Source organism: Homarus americanus, unplaced genomic scaffold, assembly GCF_018991925.1.
Source record: "Homarus americanus isolate GMGI-L3 unplaced genomic scaffold, GMGI_Hamer_2.0 scaffold16712, whole genome shotgun sequence".
Taxonomy (NCBI): Eukaryota; Metazoa; Arthropoda; class Malacostraca; order Decapoda; family Nephropidae; genus Homarus; species Homarus americanus.
In genome coordinates, this window is record NW_024757794.1 from 6,539,901 (window position 1) to 6,567,153 (window position 27,253).

At 37.3% G+C, this 27,253-nt stretch overlaps 2 protein-coding genes across 3 annotated transcripts; both read left to right on the plus strand.

Annotated features, from left to right (window-relative positions):
• The first annotated feature begins 684 nt into the window (after positions 1 to 684).
• On the plus strand, positions 685 to 24,614 carry LOC121857727 (DNA repair protein XRCC3-like). 2 transcript variants are annotated; one of them, XM_042353836.1, is made up of 6 exons: positions 848 to 1,147; positions 3,164 to 3,298; positions 9,632 to 9,835; positions 12,271 to 12,407; positions 19,227 to 19,433; positions 21,925 to 24,614. In XM_042353836.1, exons 1-6 carry the CDS (start codon positions 1,084 to 1,086, stop codon positions 22,195 to 22,197), a joined length of 1,020 nt encoding a protein of 339 aa, XP_042209770.1. In that variant the 5' UTR covers positions 848 to 1,083; the 3' UTR covers positions 22,198 to 24,614. The 2 variants fall into 2 exon arrangements, with proteins under 2 accessions (XP_042209771.1, XP_042209770.1); XM_042353837.1 differs by lacking the exon at positions 19,227 to 19,433 and having other exon boundaries at positions 685 to 1,147.
• Positions 24,615 to 26,358: 1,744 nt separating this feature from the next.
• On the plus strand, positions 26,359 to 27,030 carry LOC121857671. Its single transcript, XM_042353731.1, has one exon. It carries the CDS (start codon positions 26,359 to 26,361, stop codon positions 27,028 to 27,030), a length of 672 nt encoding a protein of 223 aa, XP_042209665.1.
• The last annotated feature ends 223 nt before the right edge of the window (positions 27,031 to 27,253 follow it).

Sequence of the window (27,253 nt, forward strand, 5' to 3'; positions counted from 1 at the left end):
GTAACGTCAGAAATTTTTTGAAAAGCACCAGGTGTAAGCTCCCTTTTGTCCAAACATGACCACACTGTTCATGTACTTTGAAGAGACTGTATATGCCACCAGGACTGACCATTACTTGCCAGCAGTGTATAACAGAGAGCAGAATATCCATTTGGTGAGCTGACAAAGGTAAGCAGGTAAAAAATGGTCACCCCCCTACTTCTTTTTAGTTGTCTCATACGGCAAAAAGCTATATATTGACTTTAATAATAATAAAATTAATCAGAATAAAATGACTAGTAAGCTGACAAGTGGCAAAATAATAAATTAATATCTCCAAAATCTATGAAAACCTGGCGGGCTGGCTAGTTAATGTACTTCGCCCTATAGAGAAATAACCATCAACCGGCGGGTCTGTGTTGTGTACAAATAAAAAAAACCTTATGTTATTAGACTAAATATCTTAACAATAAATATAGGTACTGATATATGCATCGTTATTATATCAAAATATCATTGCCAAGTATGAAGGCTGTAAACCGATATTTACTATCCTAAAAAAAATCATAAATATCTCCCTCCGTATTCAGGCCGATCATACATATTACCTAAGTTCCGTTTTCTGTTCTCACAATCATTATATATAAGAAATGACGCAAATTTTACAGTAAATATGATATTTATGAAGAAACGCTGCATCTGCCAACCTCAATCCCCAGAAGTCAGAGCTCCTTAAGGTTAAGAGTGTACTGACAAACTTCAAATAAAGAAACAAAAAAGAAATGCAAGATAATAATAAAAAATCGAAAATAATATCTTCTGTACTTAATTATTTGGAGTTTCGTGGGGAGTCTTGCTTCAATATGTCATACGTGGTAACTACCTGACGTCAATCCAAATGTATCTTTCCAATAAATATAGGTACTAATAGTGGCTGGAAGTGGCGAAAAGTTTTATAAAGAAACGATAATTTTGAGGATCCTGGTAACACTTGGTAAAGGCGGGCCAAGCCAAGAGACAGCCCGGGAGTTACGGTCTTCATGGTGTAGTAGAGGCAGCAGTGGTAGTGAGTTTGGACCCAGCATAAAGCTTACTACGGCTGTCATGACTTCAGCCACCGTCGAGGATCTGTTCATAAACCCGAGAATAATCACACGGGCAAAAATAAGTATGTAGGGCCCAGTATGGGACAAATTTGGCAGGTAGATAAAACTTTTAACTTCTTATCCACTGGTAGACGTGTTAATATATGGGGTTTTGCTGCTATGGAAATTTATTGTCGCCACTTTTATAGTTTATCGAACAGTAATTAATAAGATTTGTGTGGTGAAGTTGGAAGGTTTCAACCTCATATGTACTTGCTAAATATTTGACCCTAAATGTAAATGGTACTAAAAGAATGTGACATTTGGGCCGGATCAGACTGTAAATGGCATACAGCTGGGTATTGTTTTTTTCGACTATATACCTTACCTAATCTAACCAAACGAGCTAGTTTGGATGATAAAATCGCTGTAAAGTTGCTGATTCGGCCAATATGCCTCAGTATTTTAGAAATTAGTTTATCCTTCTGTATTTTGTTATGATTTAATTGAATTTAACATTTATTTCCGGGGAAAGTACCTGTTTTAGAGCCCTCACCCCCCCCCCTCCACACACACACACAAAAAAAAGTATGGAAAACTTTAAAATTCATTTCTGACATTTTTATTCTTTGCCCTTTGGTTGAAATGGGGTTAGAAATACTCCAAATAAGGATATCTAAAGGTTGAGGATGGTTAAAACAGTCGGCCATGTATTGGCCGAAACTGCAATATAATATCAAAATCGTTCAAGGGCTGTTGAGTTGTGCCACCTGGTTCACACACACAGGTGAGCGTCCCTTACCTGTCATTGAGGCATGTCATGTCGCTTCCTGACCTGACTCAAGGTTAGATTAGGTTTGGTTAAATTACGTTAGGTTAGTTTAGGTAAGGTAAGTTATATAGTCGATAAAATCAATAGTATAGTGGATATAGTTACGGCAGCTATATGCCAAAAGGTAATCCTGGGGCAGATGTCTAACACCAGAATGCGTTGTTTGATTTCATTCACATTTTTCACATGTTCTGTGGATGATTGTAAGTACAGTACTGCAATAAAAAGGATCCAACAATGTACAGAACCTAATAGGACCTGACTAACCAACCAAAGAAACCTACCTAACCTTACCTAACTTTGTACCCGGGGGCTCAACCTCCCAGATTCCTGCCATATTAAACAGAAAGTACTTACTTTAATATCTGGTACCAATGAAAGCAACTTTGTTGAAGCATCATGGTGTAATTTTACATTTTTGTGGACATGAGAGTAGACGATAACACTCGCTCAATGGCAGTTTTTTTTAATATTTACAGGAAATAATTAATTTCTTCGTGTACAAAGCATGTAAAGACATCAATTTAGTGTCATAGGATCAGCTTTTCACTGTTTTACCCTGTAATTTCCCCCATCCTTCATGCCCTGCCCACTACAGGTGATTTATGATCGTAGATAGAGAAAATTAAAAAATAAAAAGTTATGAACGAAATTAAAAAGTTGTCATATAATTTTTATTCCTTGCCTATTATCTAAAGAATATTTATGGAAAAAATGAGCTAAATTGAACAACTCCTGTTGGTGTTAGTCATCTGATGCAGTACCGGGTATTACCCACCAAAAATCACACAGGATATAAATACGGCAGCCGTATTGATGGACTGTACTGTTAATTGTATGGTTAGGTTAGGTTAGTCAGAAAGAAGGCCATCTGAGTATAGTACTGGAACTATCATTGTATAGTCTGCCCACTACACGTGTGCATTATGATTAGGCTGCCATACCAATAGACATTGATTTTTCACATACATCTGTATCCTGTGCCAAAAAACAAATAACCCCGATGTATAAAACTGTTGGCTTATTTTACCAGATGACTCAACTCAATAGCCCTTGAGCTATTTTAGTCTCCTAACTGGAGTCCTGTACTGTAATTATTGATTTAATTATGGTACTATATTGTACAGGGCACTTATCAAGTAGAATTTCAGGGAAAATTCTTTGAATAATTTAGCACTTTTTTCCCCTTTTTTTTATGATGCTGTAACGCATTCAACAAAAAACAGAACTTGTTATATGAAGTGATATTGTGTTTATACTTTTCAAGGGGGCTATGTGTCATTGTGCAGTATCTTACGGGCATCACAGAGCGAGCTCCAGCAAAAATTAGCTTTAACGGCTGCAGATGTGGAACAACTGACCACTGCAGCAGCTAACTATATACTTCCCCAAAAATTATCAGGTATGTTTCAGAAATAGTCCTGCATGTCGACTTAATCCTCATGTACAGTTCCATTCAGAAGTTTGTGATACACTGGTGGTGGAGGGTGCATAGCCCGTTACACTATTCCTGGACAGAAGGTCACTACACTAAACTCCCACTAACACACACAGTGGAACTGGCAACGGAGCAGTTTGAAACTTTGATTCTAATGAAGATTCGTCAAAAAGGGATGGAAAGGATATTAGTGTGAAGATCGGACAACGTTACTGTTGATGGATGATGAAGATATGATAATATCCTGCTCACGAGAAGAAGAAAACTATATTGATAGGAGTACCCATTCCAATATCAGAATACAATGGGAAAATTAGTTTCAAATGAACACTATAAGAAGTAGTTAAAAGATGAGGATCATGATGTCAAAAACATTAAGATGATAAACATTTATTATGTCCACCAGAGTACTGTAAGTCGATTGTGGGAGAGGCAGAGGGGAGGAGCTGTGAGTGAGGTGCAGGGCTGGGATTTCCTCCTCCCTACTCAACCCTCCCTACTCAACCAAGCTGTGAGTCGAGTTATTTTTATTTTAGAACTCGTATTTTCAGGTAAATATACTGTACGTAATTTAATTTTAATTTAATTTTATTTTTTACTCCTACATGCACACACACAATTGTCCCCCTTCTGGGCGAAGCTGTGAGTTGCATTACTGTTTTTTTTTCATCTCGTATTTTCATGTACCGGTAGATATATGTAATTATTTTATTTGTTTATTTATATTATTTTTTTTTTTACCGGTTACATGCACACACAATCGTTCATATGGGGTCACATGTGTTACGACATAACAAAATTGTGTCATCGTATCTCGGAATATTGCGAGTTATTGCATGTTACTTTTTTATAATGATAATCCCAGAAAAGCGTTCGGGTCGCAGTCATCGTAAAACTGATCTTTGGCCATAGTATACAGTGAACCCTCGCTTTACACGGTCAATTGAACCCACGGAGGCCCACGTAAAGCGAGAAACGCGTAAAGTGAACAACATAACATATGGGATTAATTGAAATAGAGACCGGGCCGACCATGAAACTCCACTTTTTCAGACACAACACCTACCATACGTTGTAGTAAAAATAACTTCGTAATTTTATGATGGTATGCACACACAATTACTAATTAAGAGAAATATCAATAATATTAGGTTTTTTAACACTTACACTAGTAGAAAAGATGGCTGAGCACACGGGGATGGGGGGTTGGTTCCGAGGCAGAGGGCAGATTATTGGCCCTCACCTGTATCACTTGTATCAATTGTATCACTATCCACCACAGAGGCTTGCAGGGCCTCTTTGTCAAACCCCTCAAAGTCCATATAAGTCCATATCCTCACTATCACTGACTTGGGCCGGCTGTGGTGGGTGGCGGGTGAAGAACTCGGTAATGTTTTGATGACTTGGCGACCTTGTGTGCACCCTGCCCGCGCCGCTCTCCTCGTAAAAGAGTACATGCACTGCGTAAAGTGAGCATTCCGGGTCTGGCAGGGTACCGCGTAAACGTGGAAACGCTTAAAAAAAAAAACTCGTAAAGCGGGGTTATACTGTAGTGGTAAAAGGTGTTCATTTTTTTTTACATCATAAAACTCGTCGAGCATATATTGATCCATCGTATATCAATTTCGCAGGCAAAATGAGCAAGGTGTAATGTGTATGAAAAAGTTAATCCAGGGATGGTAGTTCACGATCTCTTTTAGACAACACTTTATAAACAAATCTATAAATTTTCACTAGTTCCAGAGTGTCAGGTTACTCATTGACAGTCGAGAGTGGTGCTGGAACAGGCCTATTGCTTAGGTATTTGTGTTTCAAACATCAAAATGTAAGCTGTATTCAATTAAATATATACTACATTGTACAGCTTTTATCATTTATTGTGTGTGGATAGGGCAAGAGGTAGTTGTCTTACTATTTCCCTCTGATAATAATTTATTGTTATTAGATACATGAATACAAATAATGGGAATATGTTCTTATGTAATAAACATTTTATATATTATATCATAATCATTATCACCCGTTAATTATTCCTTACAGCGGGAAAGACAAACAAGAAGGTTAGTGTGGGTTAGTGTCCATCATGCAACTCACAATAAGCAAAGAACTACCGGTATACAACCTCCAACAGCCACTCACAATAGCCTGAAAAGATTATAAACATACATTTTCCTCCTCTACATATTGTGTGTATTAATTGTAGTCTGCATATTATTGGTTACCAATGCCTATTTAACATTACTAAACACTCGCACTTTAGGACAAGTGAAATCCATTTTCCAGATCATTAAATACCTCGTCCAGCCTCCCCCCATTCTCAATAACTGCATGCAACCTATCTGGCATAGAAGACACAAGGTCACGAATAATCTCCGGCCCATGCCTGCACAGTTCCCACTGGGTGTGGACGTGGCTCAGTAGTTGATGGCTGGTCCTCTTGTCTGCTGGTTCTCAGGTGTAGCGACCTGCTGTCCAGGAAGGGTGCAACAGGCTAGGCACTCTCTACTGCCAGTGTATCGCAAACTTCTGAATAGAACTGTACATGAGCTTTAGGTTTTTGTAGCTGTGTATGCTTGCAGTATTCACTTTTAACCACTTTCTTAAAACTATACTGTCCCTGTACTGCCAATCGGCATACTCTTACAAATCCATATTCAATTAACTCACTTGTATCGTCCTCTTTTAATTCTTTCCATAGAGGATTGCTGATTTGCCAGTCTTTCAGAACTGTTGTCACTACAGCCACTGCTGTATCCATAATACTGTTACGACCCTTCTCCTTTCACCGCTTACCCAGCTTTCACCACTGGTTACCAGCGGCTAAGGTCGTATGTACAGAGCAGTAGATATCTCGCAAGAGTTGTCGAATTACCACTGGCTGTCCCGCCAGTCTCCGGTAATTTCCCGACAATTGGTGTCGGTGTACAGACAAACAACAGGCAGGTAGATTTCTACCAGGTCACAGAAACACATTTGTGCACTGTAGTCTTCTTTAATACAGTACTGTAAACAGTAATTCTTCACAACACTGTTAACAGGGTAATGTCTTCACAGCTTAACTCCGCACTTCAAATATACAGTGGTCCCTCGGTTAACAAACGGTTCGATTAACGAAATTTCGGTTAACGAATTAGCTCCCATAAGGATCTTCAATTCGGTTAACGAACAAAACTTTGATTAACGAAATCCTTACGACAAACACGTTTTGTTGTGAGTATCAACTGATCGGCTAGTCCGCCAATACAGTAATCTGTTCTATGTTTACATTCGTTTCCAGTGGAGTGTATATCAAGAAGGTTGTGTTCTTGAATATTTTTTTGCATTTTTTATATTAAAATTATTGGTCATTCATAAATTTAGCCACCCAAGCTCTGTCTACATAAAGTTTTTCAACTAATATTTTTGGCTTGATATATGTAACTTTATTCATTTATTGAAACTCATTTACATGCACACACTGTCCTAAGGGCAAAGCTGTACTGTATATGTACTCAAAATAATGTACAAAATGATTACTAAAATTTTTGTCTAGTGCAAATTATATTCTCCCCGGTCACTTCTATGACATTTTATAAGCAAAAAACAAAAACTCAATCTAAAGGACATAAATAAACAAACATGTCACTGTCACCTCCCCTTCCTCCCAGCCAGGGTTTGGTGGTTATACAGTAGGCTTTAAGTTTTTATCTTATATAATATCACAGACTAAAGTTAGGAGAATATAATTTGCATTGCTGGAATCTTTGCAAGACAGTGAATAATTAGAATATAAACGTCATATATTTTGCACAACAGATAAAATTAATCACCTATATCACATTACAGTTGTGACCTTTTTTTTCTTTTTTTTTTCCCAAATGACACGCATTTTCTATACCGAAATGTTTCCAGTTAATGTAGTCTCCATGTATAATTAGAAAATTATGGGGGACCCATGTGCATTCAGCTGACTACATTAAAGGTAAGTGTTCAGTCACACTGTATCCATTCCTCATTACTTATTACTTTTACTGTACTGTATTTCATTGTAGATTTTTTTTTTTTTTATCTACAGTATGTCGGACTTACGACCATTCGGACTTACGACCTGGCTTTGGGTCCCTAACCCCGTCGTAAGTCGGGGTCTAGCTGTATATATATACCTTCAGTTGCCTCTGAAGATGTCTTGAATAAAGACGAAAGCCAAGGTGCTCCGTTGTTTCCCTTTTCCCGTGTGATTTTATCAAGGTTTATCTTATCCACGTTTTCATTGTGGATCTACATGATATATATATATATATATATATATATATATATATATATATATATATATATATATATATATATATATATATATATATATATATATATATATATATATATATATATATATATATATATATATATATATATATATATACACACACACACCTAGACCCCGACTTACGACTACGTGGACTTACGACCGTCGGGACTTACGACCGCCTCAGATATAGATAAAAAAAAAATTTTTTTAAATGACACACGCATTTTCTATACCGAAACGTTTCCAGTTAATGTAGTCTCCATGTATAATTAGAAAATTATGGGGGCCCCATGTGCATTCAGCTGACTACATTAAAGGTTAAGTGCTCAGTCACACTGTATCCATTCCTTATTATTTATTACTTTCACTGTACTGTATCCATTCATCATTATTCATTACTTTTACTGTACTGTATTTCATTGTAGATTTTTTTTTATCTATTTCGGACTTACGACCATGTCGGACTTACGACCTGGATTTGGGTCCCTAACCCCGTCGTAAGTCGGGGTCTAGGTGTATATATATATATATATATATATATATATATATATATATATATATATATATATATATATATATATATATATATATATATATATATATATATATATATATATATATATATATACAGTTGTACCCCACTTAACGCGGTCAATTGAACCCACAGGGTACCGCGTTAAGTGAAAACTGCGTTAAGTGAACAACAGAACATATGGGATTAATTCCAATAGAGACTGGCCCGACCCCCAAACTCCACTTTTTGACGACACACAACTATGTTAGTAAAAATATTGTCTTAACTTTATGATGGTATGCACAGACAATTAATAATTAAGAGAAATATCAATAATATTAGGTTTTTTAACACTTACATTAGTAGAAAAGATGGCTGGGCACACAGGGATGGGTGGTTGGTTCCGAGGCAGAGGGCAGATTATTGGCCCTCATCTGTATCACTTGTATCAATTGTATCACTATCCACCACAGAGGCTTGCAGGGCCTCTTTGTCAAACCCCTGAAAGTCCATATAAGTCCATATCCTCACTATAATTATCACTATCACTGACTTGGGCCGGCTGTGGTGGGTGGCGGGTGAAGAACTCTGTAATGTTTTGATGACTGGGCGACCTTGTGCGCATCGTGCCCGCGCCGCTTCCCGCGTATATGAGTAGATGAACCGCGTTAAGTGAAAGTTCGGTTCTGGCGAGGCACCGCGTATATGAGAAATCGCGTTAAGTGAAACCGCGTTACACGGGGTACAACTGTATATATATAGTGATTTAAGGGCAATTTAGGGGAATTTTAGGGGTTTTTCTGACTTTATGCTTTTTTTGGCTTTACTTTGTTGTACTTTTCTGTGAGCTGGAACCAATTACCCACTATCCCATTGAAATAATGGATTCGGTTAACAAAATTTTTGGTTAACGAACGACTCTATGGAACGAATTGTGTCCCTTTAACCGAGGGACCACTGTATAGTCAGTATACTACCAGTTTACAATTCCCTAGTCTTCTCACTTTATATTAATCACAATTCCACAATACTGTACTTGCACAACAATTGTCTTCAATTATTTGGCCAGGCTTAGTCTTTACACTAGGAACAGAGGCGAGCAACTAACTGAAGGCCGCTAACGGCCGCTTATGTATGGTTCGTCAGACGCCTAGAGCATTCTAGCGTTGTCCAGACGCGAGAGGTTGGCTCAAGACCCGCCTGGAGAATTCTAGAATGATCTCGGCTTTCAATACGAAATAAACCGGAAAAAGAATGATGCAATACATTCTAGAATATCCTTACATAATTAATACATCACTATATACGAGTACACGAAAATTTCACTAAATTTGCCAAAATAACTGCTGCATGGGACAGAAAACAATCAAAACACCTAGTTTACAAAATTATAATACAAAATTATGCCTCGGCATAATACTATATGTTACAGTATCCAGATAAATAAGCTCCAGCAAATGTCCATCTTCTACATTCTTTTAAAAGAAAGATATTTCAGCATGGGAGATGCAAAATACAGACCAAGAAAGATTCCTTCACATTACAACTGGGTGCCATCAGCTAGATGATTTCCTCGGTGGTGGAATTCCCGTCCGAGGCCTGACAGAAGTGACGGGGGAGAGTGGGAGTGGCAAGACCCAACTGGTGCTTCAGCTAGCACTATATGCACAACTCCCTCCAATTAGTGGTGGTCTTGGTAAAGGTAATACACCATTTTATTGTTTAGTATTTTCATTATACAGTACCATGACAGTATTTAATTGTTATTTTATTTGATACATGTAAAAAGAAAAAATTCCTCAGGGTTTTCAGAAGTACTGTATACTGTTGATTATTTTGTTAAAATAATATATACAGTACCAGTAAATGTGAGGAATAAATAACAAACCATAACAGCTCACAGTAGCCTGGTGATGAGTCTAACCTGGCTACAATGCCACAAGCGATGATAACAGACAAATGTGAAAAGTAAGTTATCTGTAAATCTTCATTTGTATCAGTATATATCTCCATTAGCCGGAACAATTGGTGCAGAGCACTTCCAGGTAATGAGACAACTGAAAACCGGAAAAATCCCTCATCCCGGAATTTTCCGGGTAACGGAAATATGTTCTTGGAAGTTCCGGGAATTATACGTTACATTATCTCTCGACCCAGAAAAATGTCCCCCATCCCCGCAATTTTCCAGGTACCGGAAAATTGTTCTCGAAATTTCTGGACAATGTGCCGGATTTTAATTTTTCAAACCTGGAAAAAAATTCCCTCATCACCAGAACTTTCCAGGTACTGGGGAAAATTTCCTCTGAATTTCCAGAAAATGTGCCCCTCAGAAAATCGTCTTTGGGAATGACTTTCCAAGAAAATTTCAATTCCGGCTATTGGAGAGTTCCGGTTGAGAGGGATTCCGGCTAACGGAGATGTTACTTTTATAGATTTAAAAATAAATGTTGCAGATATGGCATTAATAGATTGTAATGCTTGTAAGAATTCAGAAATGGTTTCTGTTTAGCTACCTCTGAAGAGTTGGGTGTCTACCGTACGGATGTTAATCATCTTGGGTAAGGAGGCGTATCATATGCACTATTTGAGACTGAATGTGAGACAGTGAGCTGAAGTTCTCGGGCCATTGCGAAAAGAAGGTAAATCAGGCAAATAAATTATTAGGTCTTATAAGAAGGTCATTCAGATATCTAGACGGTCCGTCCCTTGCAACGATCTTCAAGAGTGAAGTGCTTCCCCATCTGGAGTTATGTCACCCCATCTGGTCCCCGAAATATACTAGAGACTGTCAGTTGGTTGAAAATGTTCAAAGGAGGGCCACCAGACGTGCCTGCACTTCGGCACCTCAGCTACCATGAGAGATTGGAGCAATTAAACTTGCCTAGCTTATACTACAGACAGGCAAGGGGCGACCTAATTGAGGTATAAGCATCTCAATGGGCACTACTCAGTCGAGTGTCCTTACCTGGGGCTGGCGGACGATCACTCCACAAGGGGTCACAGCTCAAGGTTGAAGAAGCCTCAGGTCCAGAAAATTGTGAGGGCAAACTTTTTTGGAGTGAGTTGTGAACTCGTGGAACAATCTGCCAGATAGTATTGTGACGGCACTGAGTGTGAGCTGTTTCTAGACCAGACTTGACCAACACTGGAGCAGGTTCAGATACATTCAGGAGCTGGTGCATGCCCAGTACTCGCCAACAGTGAGTAACAGAGATGTGACCGATCGCCCAAGCGGCTAACGAGCCGATCAGTGGTGAAGAGGATAAAAGGAAGGAAAGGTTATCATCATCAGCACATTGGTTATAAATCGAGCTTTTATATTTACAATTAATAATTTTTTATGATTAAATATAATAATAGTAATGCATTTTGGCACTTGGGGGTCATAATTAGTGTTAATTAATGACCTTTGAAATAGATTACTGTAATTAAAGATATTTAGAATATTTTAAAAGGTAAAGTGCGCTGTGCTCGTAAGTTTAAAATAACCTTTATGTATTTTTTTTTTTTAAATTTAGACTATCTTTACTATATAAACATGTTAGTTTTCACGATCCCCCAAAATGCAGTTTGACATTAAAAATACGCCTGATCTTGCATTTCGGCACTTGGAGATACAGTATACCCTTAAAAGTATTTTCACCCAAGTATGACTATTCTCTCACACTTGAAATTTAATTAGGTTAACTAATTAAGTATGTCCAGAATAACACAAAAACACCAACCAAACACCTCGGAAACCCATAGTTGCCGAGTACAATAATCAGCATTGAGAAAAATTTCATCACAATTTCCAAACATTGAATTGTGGACCATAGATTCAGAATGAGCACACTCAGGAGTACCTATACTGATACTGTATTTTGAACTAAATCCCACAAGTGTCGGTTTTTTGTATTTCAAGTTGTATTTATTTTTGGCCATCTGTGAGATGGGAGTTAAGCTTCCTGGTTAGTTTTGTAGTCAGACTGGATGAGGCATCTGTGACTAGTTGGATGCATTCCTAGTTAACATGACTTCACATTTCATTTAGCAACTTGGACAAGCAGATTTGTACTATTTTATTATTTTTTATTCTCCTCTGTTAGATATTACTGTACTTCTATTTATAGCTTTCTTTTGGCTGTTTTATTTCAGGCGTGGCGTACATCTGCACCGAGTCACAATTCTCATCAAACCGACTCCAGCAGTTGATAAGCCACATACGTAACAAGTATCCAAAAGGTCCCAAGTCTTACACTGATAATATTTTCGTTCATCATGTTCCAGACATGGTAGTGTATTCTTTTCTGCATCAGTTGTTGAGATGGTTTTGTGGAAATTTTTTATTAACCCTTAAGCCCCGGGTTAGGGTGCTGCTTGCAGTACCCCCCACGCTGGGGTAAATCGAGAAAAATAAAAACTTTTCCAAAAATAATTTTCAGCCTTTTTAAATGATAAAACAATAAAAAAAATAAATACCTGTAAGTAAGAAAAACTATACAGTATATTGACCCTCTAGAAACTTCCCTGGCAGCGCTGAGGGAGGGAGGGGGGAGAGATGTAAGGGGACAGTGTTGTTTTGACAGCTGACGCACTTACCAGCTATTTTTAGCTTGCCTTTGTGTCAGAGATGGCCAATAATGCATATATTTACTGATATAATACTTATTTGCTATGAATAATTCATTTAGAATGTTTTATTTGCATTATTTTTCTAAAAATGTGCTTGGCAACACACACAATTGGTCGCCAGGCTGTCTGGCTGTCTTTGTGTTTAGTATAGCAAGTACTAATGAATAAAATAATACGGTAATAATTCTACAAATAAATACATTTACAACATAATCATAGCATTATTTTCCAGTAATACTACGTTACTTTTAGCACTATTACTTGGATACAACATGATAAAATGGACAAACAATGAAAATGAAACAAACAAAAGTAGGTAATTACGTTCAGGAAACTTCCCTGTGGCCAAGCGTGTGGCGAGACAGGCAAATAGTCACACTGGAACCTGATAACCCGCGCTGGGCATTTAAACACTGGCGGGAAATGGTGCGTGTCTTACGTCACCCAGGGCACGCTAGTCGGGCGTCATAGTACTGTACGTCACCCAGGGCACGCTAGTCGGGCGTCTTAGTTCGTCACCCAGGGCGTAAGGGTTAAAGCTACATTTTGTTCAGTGGATTGTATATTTTTTTTTTCTTCTTTTAAGGGGATTAGCCCACCTGGGCACAGGTCACTGAGCCACATCGGGACCTAGGGGGGGCGAAAATTTAATAATAGTAATTCATAGTAAATAAAATTTATAATAAAACGTAAAATAAAATAATAATAATAATAATAACAACATAACAACATAAGAACATAAGAATGGAGGAAACTGCAGCGGGCCTATTGGCCCATACTGGGCAGTCCCGTTTACACCCAACCCCTATTGCTCATATGAGCATCCAACCTATGTTTGCAAGCAATGATCAGCGTGTTTCCAAACTTGTTCATTCATCCACTACTCTGTTTCCAAACCAGTGTTTACCTATTTCACGCCCAAATCTAAATTTGTCTAATTTAAAACCATTGTTACGAGTTCGCTCCTGGTTGGATAGTTTGAGTACCTTTGTAATGTCCCCTTTGTTTAGCCCTGCCTTCCACTTATACACCTCTATCAGGTCACCTGTCTCTCACGCCTATTAGTCTTGTCATTCTCCTCTGAATTCTTTCCATTCTATATCCATTCTGTAATTCGGTGACCAGAACTGAACTGCGTAATCCAGGTGTGGTCTCACAAGAGCAAGATACAGTTTTAGGATGACCTCGCTAGTCTTGTAACTAACACTCCTTTGTATGAACCCAAGTACTTTATTAGCCTTGTTACGAGCAAAAACACATTGTTTACTTGGCTTAAGGTTCCTACTTATCATTACTCCTAAATCTCTCTCGCAGTCGGATTTCTCTATGGCATCGTTGTTCATCTGGTATCTGGTTTCCCTGTTTACATCTCCTATACTGAGTACTTTACATTTGTCCACGTTGAATTTCATCTGCCATTTTTCAGACCATTCGAAAAATTTGTTTAGATCTTCCTGTAGTTTTGCCGAGTCCTCGTCAGATTTATAACACGTCCTATTTTAGTGTCATCAGCAAATTTACTTATGTTGCTGTCATGCCGATATCTATGTCGTTTATGTATATAATAAATAATAATGGTCCAAGTACTGAGCCTTGGGGAACTCCACTTGTGACGTTGCTCCAATGGGACTTAGTGCCGTTAATGCTCACTCGCTGTTTCCTGTCCTGTAACCACGCCCTAATCCATTTAAGGATGTCACCTTTGATGCCATGTGCTTCTACCTTTCTAATTAGTCTTTCGTGGGGGACTCTGTCGAAGGCTTTGCTAAAGTCGAGATATACCACATCATAATTGTGCCCCTCGTCCACACTGGCTGTATGGCTGTGAATTAGCTGATTACCTTGACGTGTGCAGTTAAATGATGTTATCTTTAATAAAATATGGAGTAAACAGAGATAAGACTTCAGATCAAGTATCATGACTATAGTATTTCCACACTAACCTGGCCTGTAAGGTATGCCCCTCATCTATGGCTACAAATAGCTGATTGGTTCATAGAAAATGTTCATGTAGCTGTCCATTTATTCAAACTAAATGTTCACAATTGGTAAGCAGACCTGTTATTATCTAAAATAATGTTAAATAACTGGACTATCAAAATGCAAATGATTTCAAGGCATTAGCACTTCAGAGAGGATGTTAGAAATTTTTAAATATTTAGCATAAAAGGCCGAAGTCAAAGATGAAATTTGCTTTCGAATGAAGTCTTTTCATATTTCTTTGTTTTGTACCAAACATAAAGCGAACAGAAACAAATTATACAAAAAATACAGTGGCCCCTTCGGTTAACGAGCACAATCCGTTCCAGCAGGTTGCTCGTTAACCGAAACCTTTGTTTCAATGGGTAATTGGTTCCAGCTCACCGAAAATTGCCTAAATTTAACAATAAAGGTAGAAAAGTACACTTTCTTTGAGGTGTGTATGTAGAAGGCTCCTGGATGATGATGGTGATGGGAATTAGAATGGGGGTGGAGGAGAAGGGAGAAGAGAAGGCATTGGGGTGGAAGAGAAGTCACCCCATGGTGCCATTTCACCCATAAAATTTTAGTTCTCTTGGTGTAATTCAAGATTATTTTCTTTAAATCAGCACTGCACTGCATTATATATTGTCAATGTGTAAAATAAATTTCAAAATGACCAATAATTTGCTTGCAAACAAAGAAAAAAAGCATTTAGTTGAAGAGAGTCTCAAGCCAGATGTTACCTCCACTGAGAAGACAGAGAGACTAACGCCTGTTTGGTGTGTTGACATGCTGGATGGCGCGCATGAGACTAGTTTCCTTACCTTCAATTATGTTCAATAATTGTTAAAATGACTAAAAAATTTAATATTAAACTTTTAAAATTATTGAATAGTATAAACTCCTTGATATTTACTAAAACACTGTAGTAAGGAATTTAAGCTTTAAAACCGATTGTTGTATTGGCGGACTAATACTACAGCTGGTGGACTGCCAAATGCAAGCGAAAACATGTTGAGGTCGGCTCGTAAAAAACTCGTTAATCGAGGGATTGCTCGTTTACCAAAGTTAATAATCTTATGGAAGGTAACTCGTTAACCGAGGCGCTCGTTAACCAAGGGATAACTGTATAGCACAATAGGTAATGAACTACAGTTCTTATGGCTGTATATATCCCAAATCATTTTTATAACTAATAAAACTTGATTTAAATATGTGCTTGTATACGCGCAGTCCAAGAGAGGTAAAACACTTTGGGAAACAGCCACTGGACTTAGCGGGAATTTCGCTCATCTTCATGCATGGCACAATAGCCAGCAGACATCAACTCTCAACTGTCAACAGGTGTCAGCGCTGTGGTACTTACCCAACAAAAACATTTCTCACACCCACAAGCAGATTATTAAATACCTTATCCACTAACTTGGCATTCTCTTTCTTAAATACTGCGTTGTGACAAGATTTAAGTAATAATATATGCTATGTAATATTAAGAAGCATTGTATAGGTTTTAACATTTTCATCCTCTGTCATGAAGTATTAAGAAATTTGGTGCAAATGAATGAAAATCTCTGCCAATGAATCTGATGGACAAGGTATAGTTAATTTGTGTGTCATAGTATTCTAATGCGAACTCTACTGTACTGGCAGTAAGAGTCAAGTGTCCAACTGATCTGGCCGCGAAGTCTAGGGTCTGTTCCTATGATCGTTTTGCCTCCCCATGGACTGTGCATATATTTTTTATATAGTTTGTTTCTGTTTGCTTTATGTTTGGTACAAAACAAAGAAATATGAAAAGACTTCATTCAAAAGTGAATTTCATCTTTGACTTCAACCTTTTATGCTAAATATTTCAAATTTCTAACATACTCTCTGAAGTGCTAATACTACCTTGAAATCATTTGCACTTTGATAGTCCAGTTATTTAACATTATTTTAGAGAATGACAAGTCTGCTTACCAATTGTGAACATATTTAGTATGAATAAATGGACAGCTACACTAATATACAACATATATTATGAAATATGAAAAAGTTTCTTCACAAAATATACAATACTGTATATACTATGAAAACAATCAAATATATGAGGAAATTTTTTGGACAATGGAAAGTCAAGATAGCATGGTAAGTCATGTATAAATTCCTTAAGAGTGTAAAACTCAGGAACTGCAACAGTAAAAAAAAAAGTCTAAGGGCATTAATTATAATAATAATAATAATAATAATAATAATAATAATAATAATAATAATAATAATAATAATAATAATAATAATATATTGTACTGTAATAATAATAATAGTTTACGTATTAAGAAAAATATCATACAAATTTACAATTGGATTGGTATGTGTAGTATATATATATATATATATACTATGCAGTTTTATAGTTCAGCATGTATATTGACAGTACAGTGAGTTCTGCTATAACGCGTGTTTTGATAACGCGAATTTGCTCTAACGCGATTTATGAATTCGGAACAATATTTGTATAACGCGAACGCTTGTTTGCTATAACGCGATTTTTGCTTACTATTTCTCCAATTTTGTGGTATTAACTGTGAATATGGTAAAGAAGAATATCTCCAAAAGGCGTTCTGATGATAGAATTCCCGGTGATTATCGTAAAAGAAAGGATATAACACTTGAAGAGAAGCTCGATGTTATCAACCTCAAAATCACCCTTCTCCCCCATCAAGTTACATTCATATTTTTTCAAGGTAAAGTGTTAAATTTACTGTATGATTTCATTATTAGATATGAATGTAACATTTATTTAGACTGTGCTATCCTTTGTGTTAGGCTAACTACTAAATTTTTTTGATTTCGAGTAATCTGCACCTAACCCTATTTTCTCCATAAGCCCTGTTATTTCTATTACGCGATTTTCTATAACACGATATTTTACAAGAACACAATTATCGCGTTATAGCAGAACTACCTGTACAGGTATACGGTGTATATAGACCGTGGGAATATTGTATACATAGTTTCCCATGTAAAATCCCAAACATTATTTTTTTAAATTAAACTCATTCTCAGGAAAACTAAAGAGCTAGTACCGTAAACAAATTTTAATAAAAAAGTATCAAAGCAACGTAATTAAATGAGATCCAGTGATGAATAAGATAAAAGATTGATTTTGAAAGTGTATAATTGAGATGGGTATTAATATGTTAAGTGAGCAAACATGCACATTAACCCCATTGGTGAAAGAAGTTCCTCATGTGCCGTCTTACATTTACTAGGTAATGTGTACCAGTGGTGCTCAACCTTTTTGCATGAATGGGCCACATTTGATGGGGACCTGTGTGATGGGGGCTGCACATTGACCTTAAATTGAATAAGCGCAGTAAGTAATACAGTACGTATACCTGTACACATTAATAACATTGATTATTAAGTATTAACCATGTACAGTCGGTCCTCGTTAATTCGGACCCCTTTAATCCGGATTTCGGATAATTCGGATGAAATCTGAACTAAGCGAGGGACTGTCCGTATCAAATTTCTGGTTCTGGGATTGTCCGATAGATGGCGCGCGCGCCAGACCGCCAGTCGTTGTTGACTTAGCGCCATATTCGAGTATCTGTTGTGTTGCCCTGCAATTTTCGTTGATATTTCAGTGATTAGGGATCTTTCAGCCTTGTATTTTACATCATGTCTTCAAGGGGGAGTAATACGCTGAAGAGGAAATATGTGACCATTTCTGTGAACCAGAAACTGGAACTTATAAGGAAGTTAGAGGCTGGTGCTTCTGTGGCTAGAGTTTGTGACGAGTATGGTGTTAAAAAGCAAACAGTTTCGGACATATGCAAGGCTAAGGACAAACTCACTGCATTTTCTTTGAAATATAATGCAATGTTATGCAATATTAACCCCTAAATCGGTTAATTCGGACAATCGGCTAAAACGGACACCCTTCCCCCCCTATTAGTCCGTTTTAATGACTGTATTGTAAATTGAAAGAAGGAATCATAATCAGAAGACCTCTTAAAGAAATCACATACTTTATTACTAAAATAATAATAATTTTGTTCGAGTGAAAAAATCAAATAGATTACTTATGTGTCATCAACTCGACTAATCAGATGTGCAATACTCATCACTGTATCATAATACAGACGTATTTGTATATATTTATTTTCTATAAAATATGCATTAATATTATTTATATTTTTACTGTTTGCCAAGAGCCACATTAAACCTCCCTGAGGGCTGCATGCATCCTTCAGACAATGGGTTGAGCACCCCTGTGATATACCATACATAGTGTTGAAGAAATTGTCTTGCTGTGTTACAAAACACTTAATAATTTTTAATTGAGTGTTTCTTGAGAATGTAATTTTACTGCTTTCTTTATCTTAACCTCTTCACTAACGGGATGCCACTTTTAATATTTTATTTGACTAGTGTGAGACTATTTTATTCAAGACAGAGAAGGACCTTTACAAAAGGCGTTAAAGAACATTTCATTTGTGGATGATTTATGCCTATAATTCGTGTCTTTAAAGGATAACTTGGTAGATTGTGTGCGATACCAGCTTCCCCATCTTATTTCTTCACGGCATGTGGGTTTAGTGGTGATAGATTCTGTAGCTGCTCCATTCAGAGTTGAAGACAGAAGAGAAAGAAACACAACTTTACTACTCCAGACATTGGGCTATAGATTACACCAGCTGACGTCCTCACACAATATTGCTGTTGTGGCCATTAATCAGGTTTGTTGGCTTAAGCTTTCTCTTATCTACTGGGTTTTTCTTCTTGGTATTCATATCCAGAGCACCAGTGTATTTAGATTAGATTAAGATTTTATGTTTTTTATATTTTGTTTAATCTGTACTTTGCCTCTCTCATAAGAAATGTGATGGCCACTTGTACAGTCAAACCGCATTACAGGAAAACCTCGATAAACGATTTCTCGTCAAGCGATATTCCACTTAATGATGGTCATGAATTAAGACCATCTTCCTGTATATGATATATTTTTTTTTTTTACAATATCCATCAATATCCATTAGTTAGATTTTTTCTGCTCTCTTGTAAACTATGGGTTGTATATACTCAAATTAATCACTGTCTTATAAGGATTTTAGCAGTGCAAATTAAATTTTTCTATGTCAAGTCAGTGACATTTTATAAGGAAACAATATTTAACCCTATGCACTATGCCAGTGATTCTCAAACTGGGGTCAGCGAAAAGTTTTTTAGAACTAGTGCGTTTAACGTTTGAGAGAGATTTGGCAATTCCAATTCGCTGGATATTTTGGATTTGGGTTGAAATGAACAAATGATTTATACTATGATTTATTCTTTGATTATTGACAATATTTGTATGTGTCATGGTATATAAGGGGTCCTTGGTTGAGAAAAGTTTGAGAACCCCTGCACTATGCATCTCTTACCTTCACTTGTCAACCCTACCCGCACGCTACCACATGGCCAACCCGCACACTACAAGTCTATGCTTGGTTCTTTGTCGATCGTAAACCTGCCATCGCATTGCTCCACGATTGTCGATCAGCATCGTACATTGTATGTATCATCAGTTTTTTCTCTGTCTCTCTTTTTTCTTTTTTCTTTTCTTAATAGTGAGAGGACAGCATTAGCATTTTGATTGAACTGTGTTATGCTGTAAAGTGATATTTTCTGTTTTTGTGACTGCAAGGGGCTTCCTCTCTTGTTGTGAACATGATGCGAGTAGTGTCGGTCGCTATCATTGTTTGTATGTTATCATCATTCACTCTGTTTTTGTGACTAGTGATTTTGCGCAGTTTTTGTGACTGAAGTGAGCCGGGTAATTTTGAAACTGCCTGGGAAGGCCAAGGCATCCAAGACAACAATGTCTCTGAGGTGAAGCTTGACATTGAAGCAGCGTGAGGCTGTGTGGGAGTCAGAGGTACGTCTCCACTCCACCTTCCAAGACTATCCTTAGGTTTGTTTTCCTGATGTTGTGAGTGTTGTTTAATTGTTTTCTATTGATTTTATAAATGTAGGATTATTTTTTATTTTTTCAGTGGTACAGTCGGCCACATGAATAAGTACAGTATACACCTACAGTTTGTGTTTGAGACAAAATATCTGGTAACACTGTCTTGAACAGAACAGATAAAATTACAAAATTACCTGTAATTTATGTTTTATTCCTACATATATGTTATAAATACATTTGTTGTGAATGTTTTACTCGTGCCTTGTGTTTATATTACAAGTAATATATTGTATCCATTGGTAGTAAACTTGTTGCCGAATGGGATTGCAGTTATCGTACAGCTCCCTCCTCCTCCCCCACTTTTTCTCTTCCCCTACTTTGTTTTTTACTGATGTTTGGTTTAGTAAAGGAAGGAAGAGGAGTAAATTGAAGAATAAAGAAGGGGCAACAGAAAATAGTTAGAGATAACAGGTGGGGGGAACTGAGTTTCATCATGCGTCTGGAGGCGCAGTTTCAACGTTACCAGACCATTTTCGGACCTTATAGCTACAGTGTGTATATTTATTCCTGTGGCCGACTGTACGTGTGTGTTTGGGGACTGGCTGGGGTCGCATCCCATTGAACCCCATGTTATAATGCTCCCTTTCTACGATATTTCACTTAGCGATTGGTTTTCAGGAACCAAACCCCATCGTTTATCGAGGTTCACCTGTACAGTATTTGTACCTCTGACCATCTTTTATCCCTACTTCTTTCATTCAGCCTCAGATGAGTCCAGTCTCCTTTCACTCCTTTTTGTTCCTCATACATTCAAGGCCTCCTCTCCTTTGTAACACCAGTGACACTAGCCTTTTTTTTTTCAACTGTAGAAATAAGTCTGACTGTGTGTGTTTTAATGCATGAGAACAAAACTAGTATGTACAGTAGTGATTCTCCACCAGTTATTTCCATTGTTTCTTCAGTGTTCTACATTAATGGTGTGGAGATGGCCAATGGTAGAAATATTTAGGGGAGATTCTCCATGTGACTGTGCCCCAAGGCTTAAAAGTAAAAAGGCAACAAAGTTTCTGATAGAATAATTGATATGATTATCCTTTTAGACAGAAGATGGTTGTGGCTCTGTGATACACCAAGTCACTTCAGATTTCAAATGACTGTTTTTCAATTGAGACAATATTTTTATTATGGATCATTTATATTGTCATGTACAGTACGTACTTCAAAGTGAAGATCCAATCATTGAATGAAATGTGAATACCTAAGTTTTATTTTCTTTTTAGGTAACTGCTGCCATGGGGAAGCAGAGTCTGTATGGTCTTGAGGGAAATACGGCTCCAGCTCTAGGCTTGTCTTGGGCCAATTTAGTGACAACACGGCTGATGCTCACTCGGACGCACTCTTTTGTCAGGACTCATAAATTATTACCCCAAACCACTGTTGAATTTAATATACGAAAACTAGAAGTGGTATTCTGCCCCTGGCTGAGGAGAAAATCTTTTTCATTTATTGTGACTGAAAAAGGAATTGAGGATATTGCAATGAGTACAGTGTAACTGTAGAAAATTTCCATTGATCCCGTATCCGAAATGTTTGGAGCCGAAAGGGTCTTGGATTGGATTTTGAATATTTTGGGGTTTTGGAATACTGTACCTACAGTATATCCTGTATATAGTACAGTACCTGTATAATGCGGTAGCTCACCCAGCTGGGATGGGGCCAAGTCTATGCACGAAATTAATTTATATTTCATTTACAGCGTATGGATTCATATAGCCTGCAGGTAGTTTTATAAAATGCTTTTAATCATTTGGTGTATGAAATACTTGATAAGATGCACACTGAAGACTCAGAAAGGTAAGCAATCACTACCGTCTGTTTGGCATTGCTGTGACACCTGACTGTTAGGTGCTAAGCGGCCTGTATCTTACCTTTGTTCATTACACATACCGGTACATACTTACTCAAAATCTATTTCTGTAATGCCCTATAAATGATCAAATTACTCTGAAATATTGTTAAATATCTGAAATGGTATAAACTTTTTCACTGTGTTCTTTGCCAATAATCCATTAATAATTTTATATAAGGTCACTCTCAACAGCTCCCCAGGACATGCCAGATATTTCCACAATCTCCAAATCATCAGAGAAAAGCACTGTAATGACAACTCAAATGCTTTCTAGCTGATTCTTCAGGATAATAACCTGATCAATTTTTTTTTACCATATACCCTGTAGTATTACAGGGGATTCCTGGGTTACTAACGGGTTCTGTTCCTGAGGATGTTCTTAGGTCAGAACACATGCTATGTGCGTACAGAACAATTTTAAAATCCCACTATATCATAGCCTAAGTCCTTTTATGCATCTAAAACCACTCAATTTAAAACAAAAGATGAAATAGAATGACAAAATACAGCAAATGAAAGTAAAAAATAAGTCATCAGGTAAATAAAATACTGTAAATTTCAAGTTTAACCTCGTTCGTTTCGGCGGATGTTCATAAGTCGGGGACCCCCTGTACTATATTGATGTTTTGCATATACAAATAACTATTACTATAACTGCCTAAATACTGTACGTGGAAAAATAAGCCAACCAACTATGTGGTTCCGAAAAGTCGATTATTATTATAGGAAAATATTATGAAATAGATTAAGATGAATAAATTAATGGAATAGAATGTGAATTATAATAAGATGCTGTATAAAACTATGTTTGGGTGCATAGTCGAGGAGAGGAGGTGGCGGAGTAGGAGAGAATAACTAACCTCCCACACTCGTCACCCCGCAATCCCTTTCTAACTACAGTATGCAGTTTCACCATAATTCCCATGTTATTTAGGTTCATTTGGTGCCGGGTTAATAAAACATCAAGAATTAATTAATTTTTCCAAAAATTTCTCTCTCAATGCTAGATTAGCTATTATGTGTTTAGTATATTCCCGGGCCCAGCACGAACAGCTTATCGGTCTGCTCTCCCTGACAATATTGCCAGTGCTCACCATCTCAAGCACTGGATTTTTCGGTAATTCGTGTGACCCAGAGCTCCTTTTTTGTTGAATTAATGAGGGTATAGTGTACTTAAAAGTATTATAAATACCAGTCTGAGGACATTCCTTAAAAGGGAGAGCACATCCTAGTAATGTAATACAAGTAAACATACTTTTCCGTATTAATGGGAGACTTACCTAGGTTGTATAGAAGTGGAGTTGTTATAATAAATTAAGAAACGGCCAGTCAGTCCAATATCAAATTACTTTAACATTCACTTTCGTACTACTACAGAGTAATTACCCTAAAATATGAGTAAAATATTCCAAGAAATCGTTGAATACTTTAGATTTTGCAAAATTTTTGCTTATCCGGTACCCCAAATTTCACCCTAAAGAAGATCTGATTATCCAAAAATGGGGTATCGCTCCAAAAACTTTTGGATTTAGGAATTCTAGATAAGTGATGCCCAACCTGTATTCCTCTTTTGTAAGGGAGTTACATAGCCTTTTAGGAAGTTATAGTTACAGAATATACTGTATGTGTTATAAGGAAAATATTTTTTATTCCATTCATAGGAATGTAGTCATACAGACTTACTCTAATGTTTTATTGCAGTATTCTTTTCATATGGAGTATAGTTAAGGACCCTACTGGAAATGGCTTTGTCAGCTGGTCTTGGCAAACTCCCTTACTGTTTGCTGATGTTGTTTGCCTGCTGTGTCTAAGATACATTTGGAAACTGTATGTGTGCATGGTCTGTGTACACCATATACAGTAACTTTGTTGTCTATGCACATGCTGAGCTCTGTAATATACAGTACAGTAACTGTGCTTTTCCTTTTCCTTTTATTCTCTTCGCAACTGATCGGCTCGTTAGCCGTTTGGGTGGTTGGTCACTTTTCTGTTTATAGACAGTAAACACTAAGCCAATTGTAAACTTGTATTACAATTTTATTGAATAAATATTTATTTTTATTACTGTATTATTATTATTATTACTTAAAACATTATAGAAATATTACAGACTCTCAATTTTTTTTAATGTGCCTCTAACAACAGTGCTCTTGGGATAGCTTCTTCTCCATGTACAGTATTGGAGCTCTTGGGACTAGTTATACATCTTTCCTTTCATATCCCATATATTGTAAGTCTTGGTGAAGCTGAAACCGTTTTATGATGTTAAAGTTTAAGTCGCTCCTTATTGGTATATCAGGAATTTGTGTCCCCTCCCAATTCAATTTTATCCCGACCCTTTTCAGTACTGTAGTTTTCTGTTCTTTCCCTCAGTTGTATAATCATCATATTTGGATCATTTAAGCCCTAACTGAGTCCCTAAGTCCCTAGTTTTAGGTTGTTTAAGATATTATTAGTTTTGTAGTACTTTACTTGGGTTTCTTGGTTATGTACACTACAGTACACATCCATTCTCTAGTTGTACTTCGTCATCCTGCTCTAATGTGGGAGTTTATTTGCCTTGCATGGAGAGTTCAATGTGGCACTCTTACCTTCTGTCTTCATTTCTTTATATCCTGATCTACTCGGTTCGTTCTGGTACAGGAGAAATTGAGGACAGCTTCACCATGACCCATCACTAGAATATGTATGGTGTCTTCAGTTATGGAGCTTAGGATACTAATGGGTGTTTACATTACTGGTAGTTATATAGAATATAACTGATGAACTTGATTGTGGTGTAGATGAATTGTTTATACAGTACTGTACAGTGTTACTGGTATTTGTGAAAGCTTTAGATGGTGCCTCATTTGCATGTTCTTTTAGTATTAACATTATGTGTTTTGTAAAGTGTGTGTGTGTGTATGTATAGTATAGTGTGATGCCAAGGAAGTTATGGGTGAAATAATATGAAGTATAGTTGAAATTGGGACTTGGTTTTCTCTTAGGTGAAGAGCTTCATGGTAGATGTTAATGATAATACACTATACTGTCATGCAGCTTTGAGTCACTATTCTGGTCCATCTATGTACTGTTGAGATGAGTTAGTTGCCTGTGCAGTTTTAGTATTTTGAGAGACTATTGCAAGGACAACTTGAATTATAGCATTATGGAAGAAAGTCTTTAATACTTCAATTATACAACATTCCAAACCCCAAATAATTCTGCCACCTGCAGACTTACAGTATATCCCCCTTTTTTACGTAATCCAAATTCCATGAATCACACTCAAAAACATTAACCCATACTCTCCTTAAGCTCCCTCCCATCTTGCCTTCTGCACCCATATTCTACCTCAACTCATCCAATATGATTTTAGTAAAGTACAACCCTCACATAGTACAGTTCTTGCTGCGTTGGATGTCACTATCATTGATGCTGTACCACACTACATACTAACAAAATAATTAATGCAACAATGCCCAATAGCAACAAAATATGATTAGTCAAATAGTCCAGGGCCAGCTCGAGGCATAAGCAGGCTAGGCAGCCGCCTAGGGAACCCAGCCCATAAGGGGGCCCCTGATTCTTCCTTCAGGAATTAGTTAAAAATCTCTGAGGCTGTGCATTATCAAACTAAAGAAGTAAGGGAGGCCCTGCTGGATATGAGGAGCAAAGTCACAGACCCTGTGACAAGGATAGAGGCACAGTCACTGGCGGAGGAAGCTGGATCTTACCATTTTTTATATGCACCGTGGTATGGTATGATATTCTGCAACAAGTGAACAAACTCTTGCAGTCTTCTACCATGTAGCTTGATGTGGTTATGAGTTTACTGAAGAACACTAAAGCCTCCCTGGTGAGCTACCGTGAGAATGTATTTGTCTTGGCACAAGCAACAGCTAAGGACATGTGCGAGGAAATGAATGTGGAGGCTGCGTTAAAGAAAAAGAGACTTCAAATGGTGAAAAGATACTTTGTATATGAAGCTCCAGATGAGCCAATTTCTGATGCTTTGAGAAGATTAGAAGTGTCTTTTTCCGATACAGTGGTAGACTCTGATATCACATCACTCAATGAAAGGTTTCAGAGCCTGGGAGAAGTTAGAGACAAATTTGGAGTTCTCTTTCACTTCAAAGAGCTGTCCATTGATTCACTCACAACACAATGTCAGGAGCTGAGTGACACCCGGAGCTATGGTGGAGAGTCGGATATTGATGGAAAAGAACTGGCCTTTGAGATGAGAAATCTACCAGACTTACCCTCTGATAATATGACAGCATTGGAACTTCTTAAATACAGGTATATACATGAAAAGCAGATTAAGGAGCTTTATCCAAACATGTGGACAGCCCTGAGGATAGCAGTCACTTTGCCTGTAACTGTAGCTTCAGCAGAGAGGAGCTTCTCAAAGCTTAAGCTTCTCATAACATACCAAAGGTCTACAATGGCTCAGGGTAGGCTTACTGGGCTTGCTGCCAGGAAGCAAAAATTCTAGATCATTGGTTTTAGAAATATTAATATGTAAATTACTGACGTACATAATAAAAAATTGCAGCAACAACAAATGGTTCGTACTGATTTGCTTTCCTTTTGAGGAGGGGGGGGGGAGCAGGATGGGGACGCTTTTCCGTGAGATAAGAGGAGGGGGCACAAATCATGTCTTGCCTAGGGCTTCTAAAAGCCTAGAGTCGGCTCTGCGATATTAAGTGACCAAGCCG